General features: G+C 25.4%; 1 protein-coding gene across 2 annotated transcripts; it reads left to right on the top strand.

Annotated features, from left to right (window-relative positions):
• Positions 1-1,770: 1,770 nt before the first annotated feature.
• Positions 1,771-17,083, top strand: LOC129965496 (protein arginine methyltransferase NDUFAF7, mitochondrial-like). 2 transcript variants are annotated; one of them, XM_056079438.1, is made up of 10 exons: positions 1,772-1,982; positions 2,695-2,834; positions 6,306-6,383; positions 8,593-8,703; positions 10,945-11,262; positions 11,839-11,955; positions 13,540-13,683; positions 13,984-14,089; positions 15,440-15,507; positions 16,730-17,083. In XM_056079438.1, the coding sequence occupies exons 1-10, from the start codon at positions 1,868-1,870 to the stop codon at positions 16,898-16,900; spliced, it is 1,368 nt and encodes a 455-aa protein (XP_055935413.1). In that variant the 5' UTR covers positions 1,772-1,867; the 3' UTR covers positions 16,901-17,083. The 2 variants fall into 2 exon arrangements, with proteins under 2 accessions (XP_055935414.1, XP_055935413.1); XM_056079439.1 differs by lacking the exon at positions 11,839-11,955 and having other exon boundaries at positions 1,771-1,982.
• Positions 17,084-19,133: the final 2,050 nt, after the last annotated feature.

Raw genomic sequence — 19,133 nt, 5'->3', positions numbered from 1 at the left:
ACTGAAGTATCTTTTGTATTGTCATTCTAATTTTTTATTTAATAATAAAGAATTATTTCAATAAAACATTGGATATATGTTGTTCCTAATGTAAGAAATTTATTTTTATGTTATATTTAGGATGCAACAAATTTTATTTTATTTATAATAATATGCTAGATTTATAAATCAGGAAAATTATATATTTACTCAGTACTTCTTACATTTTTTTCTATTCCTCTTTTATTAAGGCAAAATATTCTTACATTTTACCGAATTTAAGTTATTTTTTTTAAATTTAAATTTGAAAAGGGAAGGAATTTAGTTTTTAAGGGCTAAAATGTAAGTCATGAACACCAAAAAATGCCAAATGAACTAACTATTAATGTGTTATATAACGATCCAAAAAAAGTATACACTTCTTACTAAAGGTAGAGAAACTATCATAAACAAAAGCAAATGTAAAAGTTGCTGCTTATAATTCTACTTCAATATGATTTTTTATACATATACCAATTTAAAATTAGAGATGTTATTGATTATTAAGTGATTAGCTGTTTTTGTTTTTGTAGTAACAAAGAGTTGTCTCTTACTAACCGATTAACTAGCAGTACATTATAGAAAAAATAGTCTCAAGTATAACCTAACCATTACTAATGGTTCCTCTCCAATTTCGCCATCATTGAAATCTTATTTCAAATGTCTATCTAAAATTTCCAGCTAATAGTCACCGAACAAAATGTCATTTAATTGGAAAAAATGTAGTTAATTTTTTAAAAAAATAATCACCATTTAAGGAATTAAGCTTGTTTTTTGAAACCTCATGAAAAAATGAAACAAAAAATTTTAAAGCATTTAGTGGTTTAACAAATAAATTCCTTTAATAAATTTAAAACTCCTATTTTATTCATTCTCTGTTATTTAATTTGTGCATTTGTTAATGGCTTGCATTTACAACCCTAACACGTTATAAACGCTCATCAAAGTTTGAAATCAATGGACCAAAAATTAAGCTTGCTTAAAAATTTTTTTAAAATCTAGCTTAAAAAAATTTTTTGGGGCTTATTTATCAATTATTTGAAGAAATATAGTTTATGCAATAAAAAAAAATCACCTTTTAATAGTTGAAATTGATATCTAAAGTCATGTCATAAAATTGTAAATATTTTTAAAATATATATATATAGAAAAATGCCTTAAATGATTCCTATACATTGAAATAAATAAGAAATCTCGAAAATATATGCCGCAAATTGAAGGATCTATAAGTCTATAATCAGAACATGCAACATACTTTCAATTCCATAATTTCATCAAATGTGTCAGGGCTCCGGACAGCTTAAATCGATTCTATCGCACGTGTTAATGTTTACAAGCATACTAGCATGTTGGCGCTAAAGGCAGAACATAATCTAACCTTTGAAATCTTCTCAGCCAATGGAAGAGCTAATTGAAAAAATTAAATTTCAGCTTCTTTTTTTATACATATCGTTGAAATATTATCACTTGAGAGATACAAAAGTATTCTATGAGTACTATGGAAAGAAATTCTAGAAATTTCGAAATTTGTTTCTAAATTTCCAACTATTATTCATTATGATAACTCTATCGTTTCGATTTAAATGTTATTTTAAAACATTAATAACAGTAAGTGTCAAAGATTTTAAATAGCATTAATTAATTAATGCCAATAAATATTGACGCATTCATAGATAAAAGATGAACAATCGGACAATTTATTATTGGTAATTTTGAAGAAAACTTTATGTCTTGGCAACACAATAGATTTACAAATCTTTTTTTTTCTTGTTTTGATGTCGTTTAAATACCCTTGCACAATCCTTGTAATTTTAAGTCCTTTTCTTTTCGGTTAATTTTTATTGTCAGAATGCTGGCTCGTACGGGAGTTAGAATTATTCGTAGCATAAACAATGCAAATGTCAATGGAAGACAGTTCTTAAAAAATAATTATGGATTACAGATAAAAAAGACATCTAATGGTGGTATGTTTTAATCTGGTTGAATCTTGAGTTTCGTTGTAGTTTACTTTATATCCAATTGAAAATACTTTAACTTAGTAAGTTTTTAAATTGGAATTGGCGGTATATTGAAGTTGAAATTTAAAGTATATAATCTGTGATAAAAATTTAATTTATGAATAAGAATGAAAGGGTTGCGTTTATGGTATTCTCTGTGGTGTATTTGATAATTTGCGTATTAAATGCCGATCGAAACATTAACTTGTCTAATTTTGAGTTTTGGAATAGGTTTAAGTATAAGAAAATAGCTAGTATTTTTATTAGATTAATTATTGCTCTTTTGAAATACGATACATCGCAATTCTAATTTCGTAACATTCTTTACCACTGTCTAAGTTTTTCTGCTGATTGTTTCTTTTTGATGCTGCAATATTTGACATGTGTATTTTTTTTAAATAAAAGTTCATGTATACATAAATCACCTTCCATTTGTATTCTGACATCTATATATAGATTTTTATTTTTTTAATACTGTAGCATAAAATGTTATTATATTTATTTTTGTTTTTATGATAATTTGATTTTTAAATAAGACATATATGAAAATTATCTTAACATAAACGTCTATTTTTATTCTCATTAGTTTTTAAGTGCTTATGTTTTCTTAAAACTGCATTTAATATGTTATTAAATATAGAAAATTGCCTACAAAATTTACATTTTATTTTCAAAACAGAACAAAGAGCATTTTCTGCTAAACCATTAACAAAGACTAAAGAAACAAAACTTGTGCAACAACTTAAAGCCAGAATTTCTGCAACAGGCCCTATGACTGTTGCCGAGTATATGAAAGAAATTGGCATAAATCCCATGTCAGTAAGTTTCTTTATTATTTCAACCCTACTCAAGACACATTATTATTAATTTAGTGTTTTATTGAACACCAGTTTATTTGGTAATGAGATATCCATTAGGATTATAATTATTTAAAAAGCATGCATAACTTTTGACATTCATTTACTAAGATTTTAATGACCTTATAGAATTAAAGATAAAATTAATTTTTAATTATCCTTTCTAACTGAAGTTTGAGTGCAAAACAGGTTACTATTCTGCAAAATTGTTTCTTGATTAAAGAACACTTACTATTTTTCTGAGGAGCAGCTCGGAATTGCTGAACAAACTCGGTTAACAAACATCTAAATGATATATTAATAAAGAAGGAATGGTTAGTTGCTGTTTCAATAATATGAAACCTACTTAGATACCAAGAAAAAAAAATTTTTTTAACTGACAATCTATTTGTCCTAACTGTTCTTGCTTGTCTTTTCCTAATTTTTAAAAATTTAATTTTAATAATTTCACTTTAATATCCTGGCAAATCCTTATTTGTTTCTGTAGTATTCCAATTCTTCAAATAAGAATTGCTCACTGGAAAAAAGCATAGTATTTATTAGAAAATTTTTGTTTTAAGTACCAAATTTTTGTTAACTGGTAAGAAAAGTATAGTAAATAAATTGTAAAATTCCTCATTCATTGTTAATTGCTATTAAAACACAGTTATAAAATCTGGCATAAAAGGTTTTTTTTTTTAATTTAATATTTAGAAGAGTCAGTTTTTGAATATCTTTTATAGCATTGTTTGTAAGTTGATAAGCCATCTTTCAGATTTCTTATCATAGTAATTGTGTTGTTTAAAAAAGTTGTATGAATTATTTGTAATATGCAGTTTCTATAGAGAGTTGGAAATCTTTACTTAAAACTATGAGCCAGTTCAAATATGAAAGGAAGAAAGGGTAGAACTTGATTTTGAAATTTGAATCTTATTAAAGATGATAATGATACTTTTTCATTGTAACAGTATTGTTGAGAGAGGATTTTTAATCAATAAAAATTGTTAATGGGAGAATATGAAAGAACAAACATTCATTGCCAAAAGAAAAAGAATTATTTATGACATTCAAGCAAATAATGGAATAAATAATTTTAATTTGCAAAAAAATTGATTTTAAGTGTGAAGAAATTGTGAGCCAAAATAGGAAGAGTAAAAAGAAAAGAGAACAAGGGAAGGAATTATGTGAAAATTTGGAAAGAAGAAAAAAAAAAGACATGGAGTTTAGCTCTAAGAATTAAAAGAGGAAGAAAAAATCTTCAGTGAACTTAAAAAAAAGAATTTAATAGTTGAGGAAAAAAATTGCAAGCCTCAAAATTTTGCAGAAATAAGATATTGAAACTTTTTAATTTACTTAAAATATGACTGGTTGTTTTAAATCAAATATTTTTATTGGTACTCTAATAATTGATATTTCAATTTTGAAATTAATTGGTTATTATTTATAATTTTTTTACATTTTAATTATAATAGGTAAGCATATGGTATTAATTAGTTCAGTTATTATCTTTAAATTAATATTTTACATCTAGTATTATTTGTAATGAAAGTAAAATAATTTTATTCATTTATAAAAGTGTAAGTTTATGAATAAAGGCAGTAATTTCTTACGATTTGTTAAAGAAAATAAATTGAAGGTAGTATTTGGATTTTTTTTAAATCATTGTTTAAATACATATTATTAATTCACATAATTGTGCTGTTTTTATATTTATGATGCAACATGCAGTTCTGGTACTTATGCAAAAAGCACTCATTAGTTGTTGAACTAATAAATATTCTTTAATATTTTGAGCAAAGATCACAATAATATTTACTGTTAAAATAATTTTTATTTGTATTGCAAAGAGTAGTTCATGTTTTAGAGAGTAGTAGAATTTTTCAAAGAGTAGTTTTTAAGTTATTCATTCCATTTAAAAAAATATTTTTTTTAAACTAAATTTTAGGAAATATATTTTTTATATTAAGTAAGTTGTAAAACTATTTTTAATAATTTATATTATACATATGCAATAATTTTGAGTAGAGAGAAAGCCAGAATACTAATATAATTAGCAGCTGTAAATCAGGAAAATGTTACAAGTTTGGTCAGGGATATATATATATATATTTGCAGTTCTGTAATCCTGTTTAATACTTATTATTATATTCCAGCTATACTCTTCCCAAGCCCCACATTTCTGTCTCACTAAATTAATGGCCCGGTATTCTATTGAAAAATCAATCAAACTTGAAGGTTAACAAAGGTCAAATTAACAACAAAATTTTTCTGTGTCAAGAAACAAGATTTTTGTTTCTTAAATACTTAAATTCAATTTTCATTCTTGATTTCTATAAAAGAGTTTGAATATATTTACTTCCTTATAAAAAGAAATTATTTTTTTCTGTAGATACTTTTAAGTTCATTCAGAATTTATTAAATAATTTGCTACTAGATACATATTTTCTTCTCAAATGAAAAAAACCTAATTGAGCACTATAGGGTAATTAAAGGGCAATAAGGTTAGAGGTTAATTATTTTGTACACAACTTGAGAATTAATAGAATTAACACTTTTCTTTTTCCCTTTTAATTTACGTCTATTTACAAGACATATATGTAATATATTACAACCTATTTTTATTGGCTGTTTGAAACATATAAACATTTAATTTATAAATTTTATTTGTAAAATTGAGATTTTTTGAATGTAGGCTTCAAATTGAGAATGCATAAAATGATATTGCTGATATTTGCATGTAATTAATTACCAGTTTTGGAATTTACTGAGAAAATAAATAAATAAACAAGATGTTTTTACAAATCTTCCTTAAGATTGTTCTAATAATTAAAATTCATTCTGCTACTTACTATTTTGTCTGCCATACCTCGTAAATGATCCTAATGGTATTATAGTGGGGCATGCTCTTTGAATATGAAAAATTTTATTCTTTCACATATGGGATTTATTTCCCCCTTTATTCAAGTAACTTAAGTTGACAGAATACTAAAAATGTATTTTGTTTTGCCATTATATAAGGAATTCTCCCCCCCCCCCCTTCAAATACGAATTTTTTAATAAAAGGGAGGAAAACTTATTCTGTCCTTAATCGAAACTGTCTTGCATGCATCTTATTCTTCAAGCTGTATTTTAATTATGTTTTATACAAGAATCTAGGATGTCAATACAATAATAAATTTAAAATGTATGATCTTTTCACAGTAGTTGCTCTAAATATGCATATATTTGTTCATTCATATAAATGTAAGGAATATATATTTATAGTTCCATTAAATTAATTTATTATTTAGAAAATTTTACTTTATATTCATCATATCTAAATGTTAATTATCATGTTTCTAAAGTAATACGCGTGATCCCTTAAATTAATAAATATATGTATATTTTTTACTCTTGAATCATTTTGATTTTTTAATAATTAAACATTATTGTTCCCATCACATTTTATCTTTAGGGATATTACATGCATCGAGATGTAATTGGAAGCTCTGGTGTTATCACATCACCTGAAATTTCACAGTTATATGGTGATGTAAGTATCATTTAGTGATGAATTCAACTATTCTTAAATGCTTTGCTTTTATATTTTTTGGAAATTACTTTCCTAATTTTTGTAGTTGTTCTTTCTTTTTCTTTTAAACTTTTGTAAACTTTATAAACATTATTTTGTTTTGATTAAAAATGAATCTGAATAGAAATTTATGTAAAATTTAAAGATTCTTATGGATATATACTCTGAAATATAAAGACATTTTGTATTTTAACATCCAAGTACTTTATCTGTTCAAGATTTAAATGTTACTATTTATTAAAAAAAAGCTGTTTAAATTTGGATGTAATACTGCTTTATTTATGAATTGAAATTTCGGATTTGGTGCCACTGAATGCTTTTTAAACTATAATTTTTCGACAATTAAAATATATATAATTTGCCTTTAAACATTATAAAAAAAGATAGTCTTGTGGCAAAGGTTTTTTTTTTTAAATCATCAATAACTATGAATATTCATCAGTTGATAATTATGTGCTTAAAAGTAGAAAAGAAAATTATTGGTGCATTCTGTAATCAATATTACAGAAATGATAACTATAAATGTGGGAACGAATGTGTCCGTCCTCTGAAAGAACTCACTATTAAACAGTGTCTAGGATTAAATATAGGTTCTATTGTACATATCTACAGTTTTGGTATATTTTACAGTGTGGGCACTTCATTGTGCTACCATGGTTCACATCCATTCAACCCAAAGTCCAGCACCTGCTCTCTCCTCACATTCAATTCCCCGAGATGGCGCAGGCGGCGCCTTCTCCCTGGCGCCGCCTGCGCCATCTCGGGGAGATTGTCACAACCGCTTCTACATAAATTAATATTATGAAATAAAAAGGATAATATTGTTAGCTTTGTGAAAGATTTTAATAAAAAAAAAGTAAGAGAGGCTATCTTTTTGATGCAGTTATGGCCCATGCTTCATTTTATTTAAAAAGAAAATCTTTTGCTGTAAAAATGAGCAAATATTAAATTAAATATAAATATTTAAAATTAAATTAAAATTAAATAAATAAATTAAATAAAAAATAAATTAAAAATTATTTGAATAGTGTTCTGCATATCTTCCAAATACAAAGCAAGCTTTTTTTATATGAGGAATACTGAAATGAATAATGATTAAATTTAAAGTTTCATTCTTCCTTATAGTTACCATAGCAAAGAAAATTTAAGATGTATATATATACATATATAAAATTCTGCTTTGTACTAAAATCTTTCATTTAAAAAAAAAATCATGAATTTTTATATATTTTAACTTTCTCATGCATTTTTTTCTATATTTTATTTAAAATTTTTAATTTTTGTCTTTTTGTTGTACATTATAATAAATTAATTTGCTTCGGTTATAAATGACTTTTAAAACGTTAGTTTTATGGTAATCGCATTTACAATGTGCCACAAGATTTATAAATAGTGTTTTAATTGTATGGTTACAGTAAAATTTTTTAGTTAATGAATTGTTTTTAAAGAAATTGATAATACACTTATTTCTCAATGTCTGAGAATTCACTTATTTTTTAATCTCTGAGAAAGTACTTATTCTTTAATGAGCATAAATAGTTAAACTATTCATTAGGATTCAAAATATATCTATAAAATTTACTCAATGATTTATTTTATTTAAATTACCTCAATTTACTTATTTTTAAAGTATGTTTTTATAAATGTAATTACAATTTTTTTTATAATTTCTTATAAACAGAAATTACAAGTTGGCAAAAGAATATAATTATCTGCTTTGGAAAATTATTATCTTAGCATTATCTTTTTTCTTTTGTGTGTGTATTATGAAAATTGATTCAAATACAAAATTTATTAGCCATCACGGAAATATATCTTGCATTGTTTGTTTTAAGCTGAGGATGTATAGTAGAGTTATTTATATTTTTTTAATCTATAAAATCCATAGCTTTCAAGTATTCTTTTCCTAGCCTTTTCAGTATTTCATCCGGATTGTTTGCGATATTTATTTTTAACAATTTTCTATTGTTGACAGCAATTTTCTTGCAATGTGAAAGTTTTTCTAGTTATTAAATCATAAAATTTCCATTATTAATTACTTTTCAAAAACTTGCAATTTTATAAGCATTTTGTATAGTTAAAAATTACTAAAATATTAGGCTTCACTTTTATAGCTTTATCTTTTAATTTTTTTCAACAGATCTTATAAATTAAATTTCATTTTTTTTAGATAATTGCAGAATGGTGTTTGAAAGAATGGATTAAAGCTGGGAAACCAAAACCTTGGTATATTGTTGAAATAGGGCCCAATAGAGGAGCTTTATCAGATGAACTCTTGAGGGTAGGACTGTATAAACTGTTGGCATTTTTTTAATTAAAAGCATTATACAATAAAGAAAAATATTTATCTCTGATCTTTTCTGTATCGACAAACCAAGTACAAATATTATATTTAAAGTTATTATGTTTTAAATTTTTATCTTAAATTGAAAATAATCTAGATCCTCATTCTGTGTTCTGTATTATTCAAAATATTTATGTATATGAAGTGGTATCATTCACACATAATTATATAAATCCTCTGAATAATATAGGATAAGATCTGATAATCCTCTGAATTTTATAAGATTATTACTTCTAATGTATTTTTAAAATTCAGTGAAAAGACAGCTGTTAGAAAATTTAATTTGAAAACATTTTCTCCAAAATAATTTTCGTTAATTATTTCAAAAAATTTCTTAATACTTTTGATTTACATTTAAAAATTTGATAAAATTTTCGGCATATTGATTTAATTAGCTTAAATTTCAAGAAAAAAAAATTGTATCCACCTTTTGTGAGATTAATCTGATTAAATAATCAGTGATAAGAAACTTTTATAAGATTATTACTTTTAATATATTTAAGATCTAACTTGAATATTTTTGAAGTTATTAGAATTAGCTTTCTTTGGCATTTAATTGTATTGATAGAATTTTCTGTAGAAAAATACTTTTCAGTAGAATTAATAAACGCTCAGACATTCATTGTTTCCTTTAAAAAGTGTATATATTGGGCTGGCAACTAAGTAATTGCAGATTTCACTCATAGATGGCTTCAGTTGAATTTTTAGGTTTGCAGACGTAGTACAAATGTAAAACACATTTTGTTATTTGATAGTTGGCAATTCAGCTGTCAATCAGTAAAAAAAGTTTTTTGATCGGTTGCGTAGATTTCGTTTGGCGTTCGTTGAAAAATGGAAAATCAAAAGAAACATTTTCTTCTTATTTTGCTTTTTTTATTTCCGCAAAGGGAAAAACGCATCACAAGCTCATAAAAAGTTATGTGCTGTTTATGGTGACGAAGCCTTAAAAGAACGGCAGTGTCAAAATTGGTTTGCCAAATTTCGTTCTGGTGATTTTTCACTCAAAGATGAAAAACGCTCTAGTCGTCCAGTTGAAGTTGATGACGACCTAATCAAAGCAATAATCGATTCGGATTGTCACAGTGCAACATGTGAGATTGCAGAGAAGCTTCATGTATCACATACATGCATTAAAAATAAAACAACTTGGCTATGTTCAAAAACTCGATACATGGGTTCCTCACGAATTGAAAGAAACGCATTTAACGCAACGCATTAACAGCTGCTATTTGCTAAAGATGCGTAATGAAAATGATCGATTTTTAAAACGGCTGATAACTGGCGATGAAAAATGGGTTGTTTACAACAATATCAAGCGGAAAAGATCGTGGAGCAGGCCAGGTGAACCAACTCAAACAACATCAAAAGCTGATATTCATCAAAAGAAGGTTTTGTTATCAGTTTGGTGGGATTACAAAGAAATTGTCTACTTTGAACTCTTACCACCCAACCGAACGATCAATTCTGATGTCTACATTGAACAACTAACGAAATTAAACAAAGCAGTTGAAGAAAAGTGGCCCGAATTGACAAATCGAAAAAGTGTTGTATTCCATCATGACAATGCAAGGCCACACACATCTTTGGTCACTCGGCAAAAATTATTGGAGCTTGGTTGGGATGTTTTGCCACATCCACCATATAGTCCTGACCTTGCACCATCTGATTACTTTTTGTTTCGATCTTTACAAAACTCCTTGAATGGTAAAAATTTCAATAATGATGACGATGTCAAATCGTACCTGATTCAGTTTTTTGATAATAAAAACCAGAAGTTTTATGAACGTGGGATTATGATGCTGCCTGAAAGATGGCAAAAGGTCATTGATCAAAATAGGCAATACATTACAGAATAAAGTTATTTAGTTCCATGAAAAAATTTTCTTTGATTTTCTTAAAAAAATCCGCAATTACTTAGTTGCCAACCCAATATATATATATAGCTTTATAATTATAATGATAACTGAAAAAGACATAAGACAAAGAAAAGACATAGACTTATCAAGAAGTTTAGCAGCAACTCCTTAAGGCTTTCTTTTTCTTTTTTCTCCATTATAATATCAATACATTAAAATTAATGCATTTCATGTTAATTATAATTTAATTTGTATCTATTAATAATGAATTGTTTTTAATGTTTTGTTGTAAAAATTAATGGAATAGTATATTAAAAACTAGGTGTTTTCTCAAAACAATGATGCAAGAGAAGTAGTCTCTTTACACTTGGTTGAAGTGAGTCCACATCTGAGCCAGCTTCAGGAATTAAAATTATGTGGCACAGTCAGTGTTGTTAAAGATGTTTTGGAAGCAGATGATTCAAGACGGCATTTACATCTTCACACCAACCAAGATAATGATGAATTAATGTACAAGCATAATATAACAAAGCACGGTGTACCTGTTTCATGGTACAGAAATTTGGAAGATGTTCCACAAGGATTTTCGTGCATCATAGCTTATGAATTGTTTGATGCTTTTCCTATCCATAAATTACAGGCAAGTTAAAAGGTTTAATGTTTTATCTTGAAGTTTTATATATGTATTCATTTCTTTAGCATTCTGTGTATTAATTTAAAAATCAGTTTCAAATATTTCAGAAATTAGATTCTTGTGCCTGTTAAGATATAGCTGTTTTATCTTGTTTTTATGTGCATATGGAAATTTCAAAATGCATTAAAAAATTTGGCAAAATTCTATAAAAAAAAAATTGTCACATTTAAATTCCTGTTGTATATTTTAATAAAATTTTAATGTTATCATAAGTGATTTGATTAAGTTTGGGGGTTATTTATTAGTACAATTCTGTTAATGTCTTGAAAAATTAAGGTACATAAATACTGATACTTGAATTTATTTACAAGTATATAAGTCACTTTTGTCTTAAAGAAGATTTTTTCACATATGTAAATCTTTGAATTTAGCCCTAAACAAAAGATTTTAGTGCAAAAAACGAAATTTCTTTATAATTTTAAATGTTCTAAGTCTTCATTTTCAGTTAGTGAAAATATGCAAATTGGCTTTTAAGCTGTTTTCTAAAACATTATTAATTTCTTTTTATTGATTATTGTAAAGAAAACTAATGAAGGCTGGAGAGAAGTCCTGATCGACTTAGACGATGGACAAGGAGAGCATCATCTACGTTATGTTGTGTCACGTGGGCCCACGCCCGCCAGTCAGTTTTTCATTGACGTGAGTTTTTTATGTTAGTGCTGTTTAACTTGTAAGAAATAGGAATTGTATGCATGCAATCTGCATGGGGATTGAAGTCAATTTTTAGTGTTTTGTTTGGTTGCTTGGTGACTGGTTATTGTTGGTATTTACTTTTGAACAATATTATAGTTCATGGCATGATCCTCAAATATGAATTGGTTCTTTTTTAACAGTAATTTGGTAAGTTCTCCTCTTTGTCTAATTTGTAGCTCTCTCTCTGTCTGTCTTGGTGAACTTTTTAAAAAGCATTAATATTAATTTTTTTTCACTTATTAATTTTAATATTTTTGTATTAATATATATCATGTATCATAGAATTAAACTTACTAACTTGTTAATAAAATATTATTTTTAAATTGTTTGTTGTGTCTAATTAAGTAAATATTGTTGAAAATTTATAAAAAATGTGTCAAACAATAATATTTAATAATTGCATACTTCTACAAAAAACAAGAGTTATCTGTTCATTAATTGTAATAATAAAGTGATGTATTGAAATAAACCCTCTTTGGTATGTGAACAATATGTTTTAATTTGTTCAATATTTTTCAATAATATTTGATATGAATGCTCAGTGGTGAAACACTTTTCTCATTATTTTTTCTCGAATAATTCTTCTTTAAGAATTATTTTTCCTCATTATTTATTGCTTTAAACTTTTCATTGGTTCTTCATTATCAATTCAAAATGATTCATTTTTATCTCTTTCCTTTTAATTTTGCTGTTATAATTTTAAAACTATATCAAATATTAAATGTTTACTTATATCTAGATATAAGTTGTTAGCTATGGATATGGGAAATTCTGTTGTATTCAATTTGAGTTATACTGTAATTAAGCTTATTTGCAAGAAGAAAATTATTCTCATTCGTCTCTGTATTTTCTTGAATATATTCAAATTATTCTTGCTTTAATTTACAAGCTATAACTTTTTTCTATGAGAATTCCAGGGAAAGTATTAAACATTAATTATAAAAATATTTGAACATTCATTATAGAGATTTAAAGAATATTCTTTTGAAGTGTTTGAAAAAAAATATTTAAACACTTGCTGATGAATACATTTAAAGTGTCTATCCCTAATCATCTTTTTAAACAATTTAGATATTTTGATATCTGCATATTGTTCATTATAAATGTTGTAGCTCTTAAGTAGATCTTAAAAGTATTTTTAGAATTATTACTCTGATGAATTAAAATTGTTCGGGTTTTTTTTTAGTGCTGGACAATATTGAGTACTTTTTTAATTAAAATAAAAAAAAATTATTAAAAATTTTAATACAAAAAATGCTTAAACATTGATTTTGAAAGTTGTTTAGTTTGTTTCTATATATAATTCTTACATAAATATTAATAATTGATATAAATATTAATTTATTGTAAATATTCAAAATAATATCTGCTTTATTATTATTATTATTGCAGTTAGTTGCACTTCTTTTAAATGAATATTTTATTTTTGAATTATTTCTTAATTGTTATGTCATTACCTTATTCAGATCTTTTGATTTTAAAATTTTAAGCACAACAACTTTTGATTAATGCTGTTTCTAATTATTATAGGCTGATGAAACACGAACTAGTTTAGAAGTCAGTCCTGAAAGTGGGGTATTGGTTCAAGAAATAGCTGCTAGAATAGAAAAAGAAGGTGGTTATTCACTTTTGATAGATTATGGTCATGATGGGACAAAAACAGACACATTTAGAGTGAGCAATTATTACCTTTTTGTATTTTATCTATTTTATATGAAGTTGATAATAATTCATCTTGAAATTTTTGAAATATGTAATAATGGAACTAGTCAAGAAATTAAATTTTTCATGTTGGATATGCTAAAACTTTTTAAAAAATATATTTTATATATTTTGATTTCTTCTCATCAGAGCTTACAGTTTTATTTTTTTTAATTTTATTATGTATCGCATATAAATAAGTGTATTAATAATTTCGGAAAATAGATTTTTTTTAACCAATAGAAATATTATTTTCTTTTATTTTTTATATAGGCTTTTAGAAGACATGCTTTGCATGACCCACTTAGTGAACCAGGAACTGCTGATCTTACGGCTGATGTAGATTTTTCTTACTTGAAGAAAATGGTCAAAGGAAAAGGTAATTTTTTTTAAGTTGACTAAAACTATTTTCTTTTAGTTTTTTAATAGGATTAAAAATATATTATAATTTTTTGAAGCTGTTGAATTAATTTATGTAATCATTGAGTCATTTATATTTAAAAAATTATTTAAAGTCTATCCTTTCTATAAGCATTGAAAAAATGCACTATTCTAAAATTAACTTTAAAGCAAAATGAATAAGAAACATTAACTTTTTTTGTTCATTCTGCTTTAAATATAAAATAGAATTTATTATGTAAAGCAATTCAAAATTCATCATATAAGCAGAGGTTCAGTAAAGTTAGGACAAAACAGAATCGCATTGCATAACCAGAAACTCCAAATTACTGAGCTGGAGGATAAAGATGCAGAAAGGGCAAGCAAATACTGGATAGAAAAATTCATATTTAGGCTAGGGTAGTAAGTGTTAAATTTTGTAATTAATAGAACCCCCTTCAGAATGGCAGTGCAGTTCTAAATACACTCTTCAGAATGGCAGTGCAATGATTGTTAGATTCTTTAAAAAAGACTAAACATTTCATAGTTATGGACATATGTTGCAGCAATTCTTTGGAGAAGGTCCATGTAAAGGGATAATAGCAGTCTTGTAGACCTTGGCTTTCAGATTTTCCTCAAGAAGAAATTCAAATTAGACAAATTGGGCAGTTGTAGTGGCCATAAGATAGGTCACTAAATGCTCTGCATTCATGAATTATTGTATACTCTTCATATATAATCAAAATTTAAAATGTCTGGTTCTGCATTCCAACTGTACCAATGCCCTCTAGTGTGTATTACTGTGGATATTAAGAACTTTAAACCTTTATAAAAATGTATACATTTACTACCTCAGTATAAAATATTGCTTAGTAAAGAATTTTCCATCTTATTATTGGCTTGTCATTTCTGCATGTTTATATGCCAGCTGTTCGTACTCAGATTTCTGGCCACTAATTCTTATTTGTTTTATTTTTCACATATTCCTATGTTAAATCAAAATATGTAGAGTTTCTGGTTGCATATTAATATACGATTGTTTTGTTTTTCTGTTTTCTGTCGCCCCTAAAAGCTCATCATTAAGTTATGGTTTATCTTTTTTCATTAACTCATCCTCTTAAGTACATAACATAATTGTGGAGTACTAAATTAGCAGAATTTACATGCATTATATTCATTTTGCAGAATTCATCAAATTTTTATTATTTGTTTCTAAAATTTAATAATGTTAAAGAGTAATTTGCTTTCGAAGTTCCTTTTTAGCTGTATTTTTATTTTACGATTTTAAAATGTCTAAATGTTTGCCATATATCAATTTCTTTTAGTAAAAAATTGTATGTATTTCTTGCAGCCTTAACATTTGGACCTGTAACCCAAAAGGAGTTTCTCACAAATATGGATATTAAAACAAAATTTGAAGTAAGTTTTTGTCCTTGTCCTTATTTGATATATTCTACTTATATTTATTTATCAAGTCTTTCATAGTATAATTAGTATATTCATAGTATAATAGCAATTTTTAATTATTTATTTTTATTATTAATTTTTATTTTATTTATTACAAGTTGTACTATTCAAATTTTTAATGAAAAAAATTATACCCCTGTATAAGTAGGTGCTACTACTTAGGGCTAAATTAATATTAATTCTAATTAAATTATTAGAGCTAAAAAATGTCAATATTCTGTTTGCTGCTTCTAATTTTTTCTTTTTCAAATCAATATAAAATTGCTCTTGTAATCATAATTTCTTTACACTTCTGTTTGATTTTGTTAAGCATTAATATTTTTCAAGTGGTTTTTTTTTTTTAATCCTTTCTTATTTTAATTGAATTTTAAATAATATTTATCATAAATTCATGTGTAGAAATAAATAAAATTTTATTGGACTAGTTTTATCGTGTGATAACAATATATGAGTAAAAAATGATTACTTTTTATCATTTCTTGTTATGTTTGTAAGAAAATCAAATATTGGTTCTCTGAAAACAATCATTAATTTGAAAAATAACACAATGAAACTTCAATATCATTTTTTAATAATAAAAGTTTAATTATTCTTTGCAATGCAAAAATGAAGTGAAGATAGATGAATAATCAAAATTTAGAATTCAATAAAATTAAAAATCTAAAGTCACTTTTTATGCTTTCCTTAAAATAAGACTTGTTAGATTTTCATAATAATAAAAGGTCGTCATTAATTTTTAACTGACAGTATCATAAATTTAAAGGTTAACTACATTGCAGACATGTTTATGAATTGAAATTTTGTCTTATTACCAAATTTTTTAATTTATCAATAGATTATAGAACTACTTAGTGCAGATGTTAAAACATAATTTATTTTCTTATACTGGTCATTAATTATCATATCTTTGTGATAAAGCTTTTGCTTATATTAACTGAATGACATTAGCTGGAATATATATATATATATATATATAAGTATTAATTTCAAATAAGGAAATTATAATAACTGCAAACTTTATGATTCAGTTCACAGATCTACCCCGTGTAAATATGTGTCAGTTTTTCAAACAAATAATTTGAATTACTTTATTATTTTTCTGCATTATATATTTCCACTAAGTTCTTTGATTTTTATCTGTTTAATAATTCTCTATTTTTTAAAATTTTTCCAGAAAATTTTGGCTACAGTTAAACCTGAATTACATAAAGATCTTATTGCAAGCTATGATATGTTACTTGGACCAGATCATATGGGTGAAAGGTTCAAATTTCTTGGTCTTTATCCTTTGGATGTTGCAGAAGATCTTAAGAGAGATCCCCCAGCAGGCTTTTTTAAGAAATGAAGGAATCTTTTCTTAAGATGAATATACTGACCAATGACAGTAAAGTTGGAGCACGTTTTCCTGCTGTGACACGAAGGAATTAGACTTTTTTTCACTTTTTTGTAATTACAAGCTTTATAGTATATGTATAGTTTTCCTAAATATATAATTTATATATGTGCATACAGTATGTGTGAAAATATATTTAATTGAGGGCTTCTTCTTTTAATTTCACAACACTTATTTTTTTATTGTTATCAGAAGTAGACACATTATTAACATTAAAATCAGTTTTTTATAATTTCGTTAGTAAATAAACAAACAAAACTTGAATGATTCAACTGTACATAAATTGTGGAATTCAAATACTTTCTGAAAAAATGAAACCTCTATCTCTCTGAGATACAAGTATTCTCAGGGAGGTAATAAATTCTCAATTTTATCAATCAATGAGAATTCCCTTCAAACAAAAGGATTTAGAAGTAAACAATAATAGTATAAACAATCTTCTTGAAATAGTATTCCAACTCAAATTTTCATATCTTATTTTATTTTACTTTATTATTTCTAGCTGACCTGCTATTTCACAGGAATTAAAAATTGCTAAAATATTTCAATTAAATATTTTAAGTAACTTGCTCTTAATGGCTTCCATGGCAAAGTATCTTAAAATTTCAATTTTTGACCAATGAACTATTTTAGAAGCCTTACGCCATTAAGTTTATTTTTCTGTATATCTCTTTAATTTTCTGCATTGCCCTTAAAATTTCACCTTTAATTTGAGTAAAAAATGATTAAAGTTTAATCAATCAGATTATTTAATAAAATTTTTTGATTCAACAAAAATTTCATTGGACTATAATAAGAAAGCGATTTTCAAAGGTATAAGAATGTTACACATCTAATAACATTACTTGAAAAAGTAACAGTGTTTAAAAGAAGACACTTTTTAAAACCTTTCATCATTGCTTAGTTGAGATTAAACCCTATAATTATAAATTTTAAAGAAATTAACACAAAATCATATTTTATGTTAATAGTTAAATATGCTATGAATTTATTTATCTAATTTCTTTATCTTGGATATCTTCATCAGCAATTAAAGGGGGGGACCCAATAGATATTTGTAACAATAATGAAAATTTGAATTTCTTTATAACAGTGAAATATCTTGCTTCTAAATAAGCTTTAAAAATTTTTTTAATTAAAAATAAACAAACATTTGATATAATTATAAAGTATTAACATTCCAAAAAATTTCAATTTTAAGAAGCTATAAAACATTTTTATATTTAAATATTTTTGCCATTTATAGTAGAAAACTTTCATATTTTGCTTAATTTTTAATTCAAATTACCCCCAAATGTGCTTTTTCACTCTCCAAATTATATCTGCTAAATTCAGTAACTAGATCCAAAAGTCTGTGCTATACATTCTATTCTATACATATACTTTATCTTTTATTTGTAGTAGAGATTGACTGAATGTAACAATATGCTGCTTAAGCTGCTGATTGCTAATGTAATACATGCTTAACCTAATGCTAGGTTGTCGTCTGCACTTCAATATGTAGGAAATTTGAATTTGGCCCTAATTCAAACAAGACATTGTATTTCAAAATTTTTTTGCCGATTTTAAAAGTTTCCTCTGTTACTTTAAAATGCGATTTTAATATTTTAAAACTATTAATCACTTCTAAAATGTTCTGCCATTTCGTAATGTATAGAAAATTTAGTTATACGTTTTTAATATATAATTATATTTGTAATATATAGAAAATTTTCTTTAGAAAATGCAAAATTATATTAGGTACATTCAAGGCGTCTGCTTGCTGGGAAATTTCAGTTTAAGATTTTTTGGCTAAAATATATATATATATATATATAATGACTATGACTATATATATATATATAAATACTATGAAGTTCCTTTTTGGTTTTAGTTTAAATAGGTAATAAATTTTAGTTGCGATTTCGAAGCTGTTTTGTTTCGTTTTCATTTTCGTTTCGTTTTCAAACTTTTTCTTACTTTAGATTGGTTACTCGTTCTTGCATTTGGTTGGAATTTAGCTGCAGGTGCGCTGTTCCACGAACTGCAAAAAATTAAAAAAAAAATTTTTTTAATAGTTTTTTAACTATTAATATTCCTTGGATTTACATTTAAGGTAATTTACTTTTATATAGATATACTGGAAATGCTTGTGGGTTGATGAAAAAAAAATTTGTTTTTCTATTGTAAATTATTTAGATAAAAA

Source organism: Argiope bruennichi, chromosome 4, assembly GCF_947563725.1.
Source record: "Argiope bruennichi chromosome 4, qqArgBrue1.1, whole genome shotgun sequence".
In the NCBI taxonomy this organism is placed as follows: domain Eukaryota; kingdom Metazoa; phylum Arthropoda; class Arachnida; order Araneae; family Araneidae; genus Argiope; species Argiope bruennichi.
This window is presented reverse-complemented; position numbering and strand designations above follow the sequence as displayed.

Bases quoted from the DNA above. Each gene is read 5' to 3' on its own strand.
- LOC129965496 (XM_056079438.1), top strand. From the start codon at position 1,868: ATGCTGGCTCGTACGGGAGTTAGAATTATTCGTAGCATAAACAATGCA. The intron at 2,835-6,305 runs GTAAGTTTCTTT...TTTTATCTTTAG, and splicing joins TTGGCATAAATCCCATGTCA to GGATATTACATGCATCGAGA. The intron at 13,684-13,983 runs GTGAGCAATTAT...TTTTTTATATAG, and splicing joins CAAAAACAGACACATTTAGA to GCTTTTAGAAGACATGCTTT.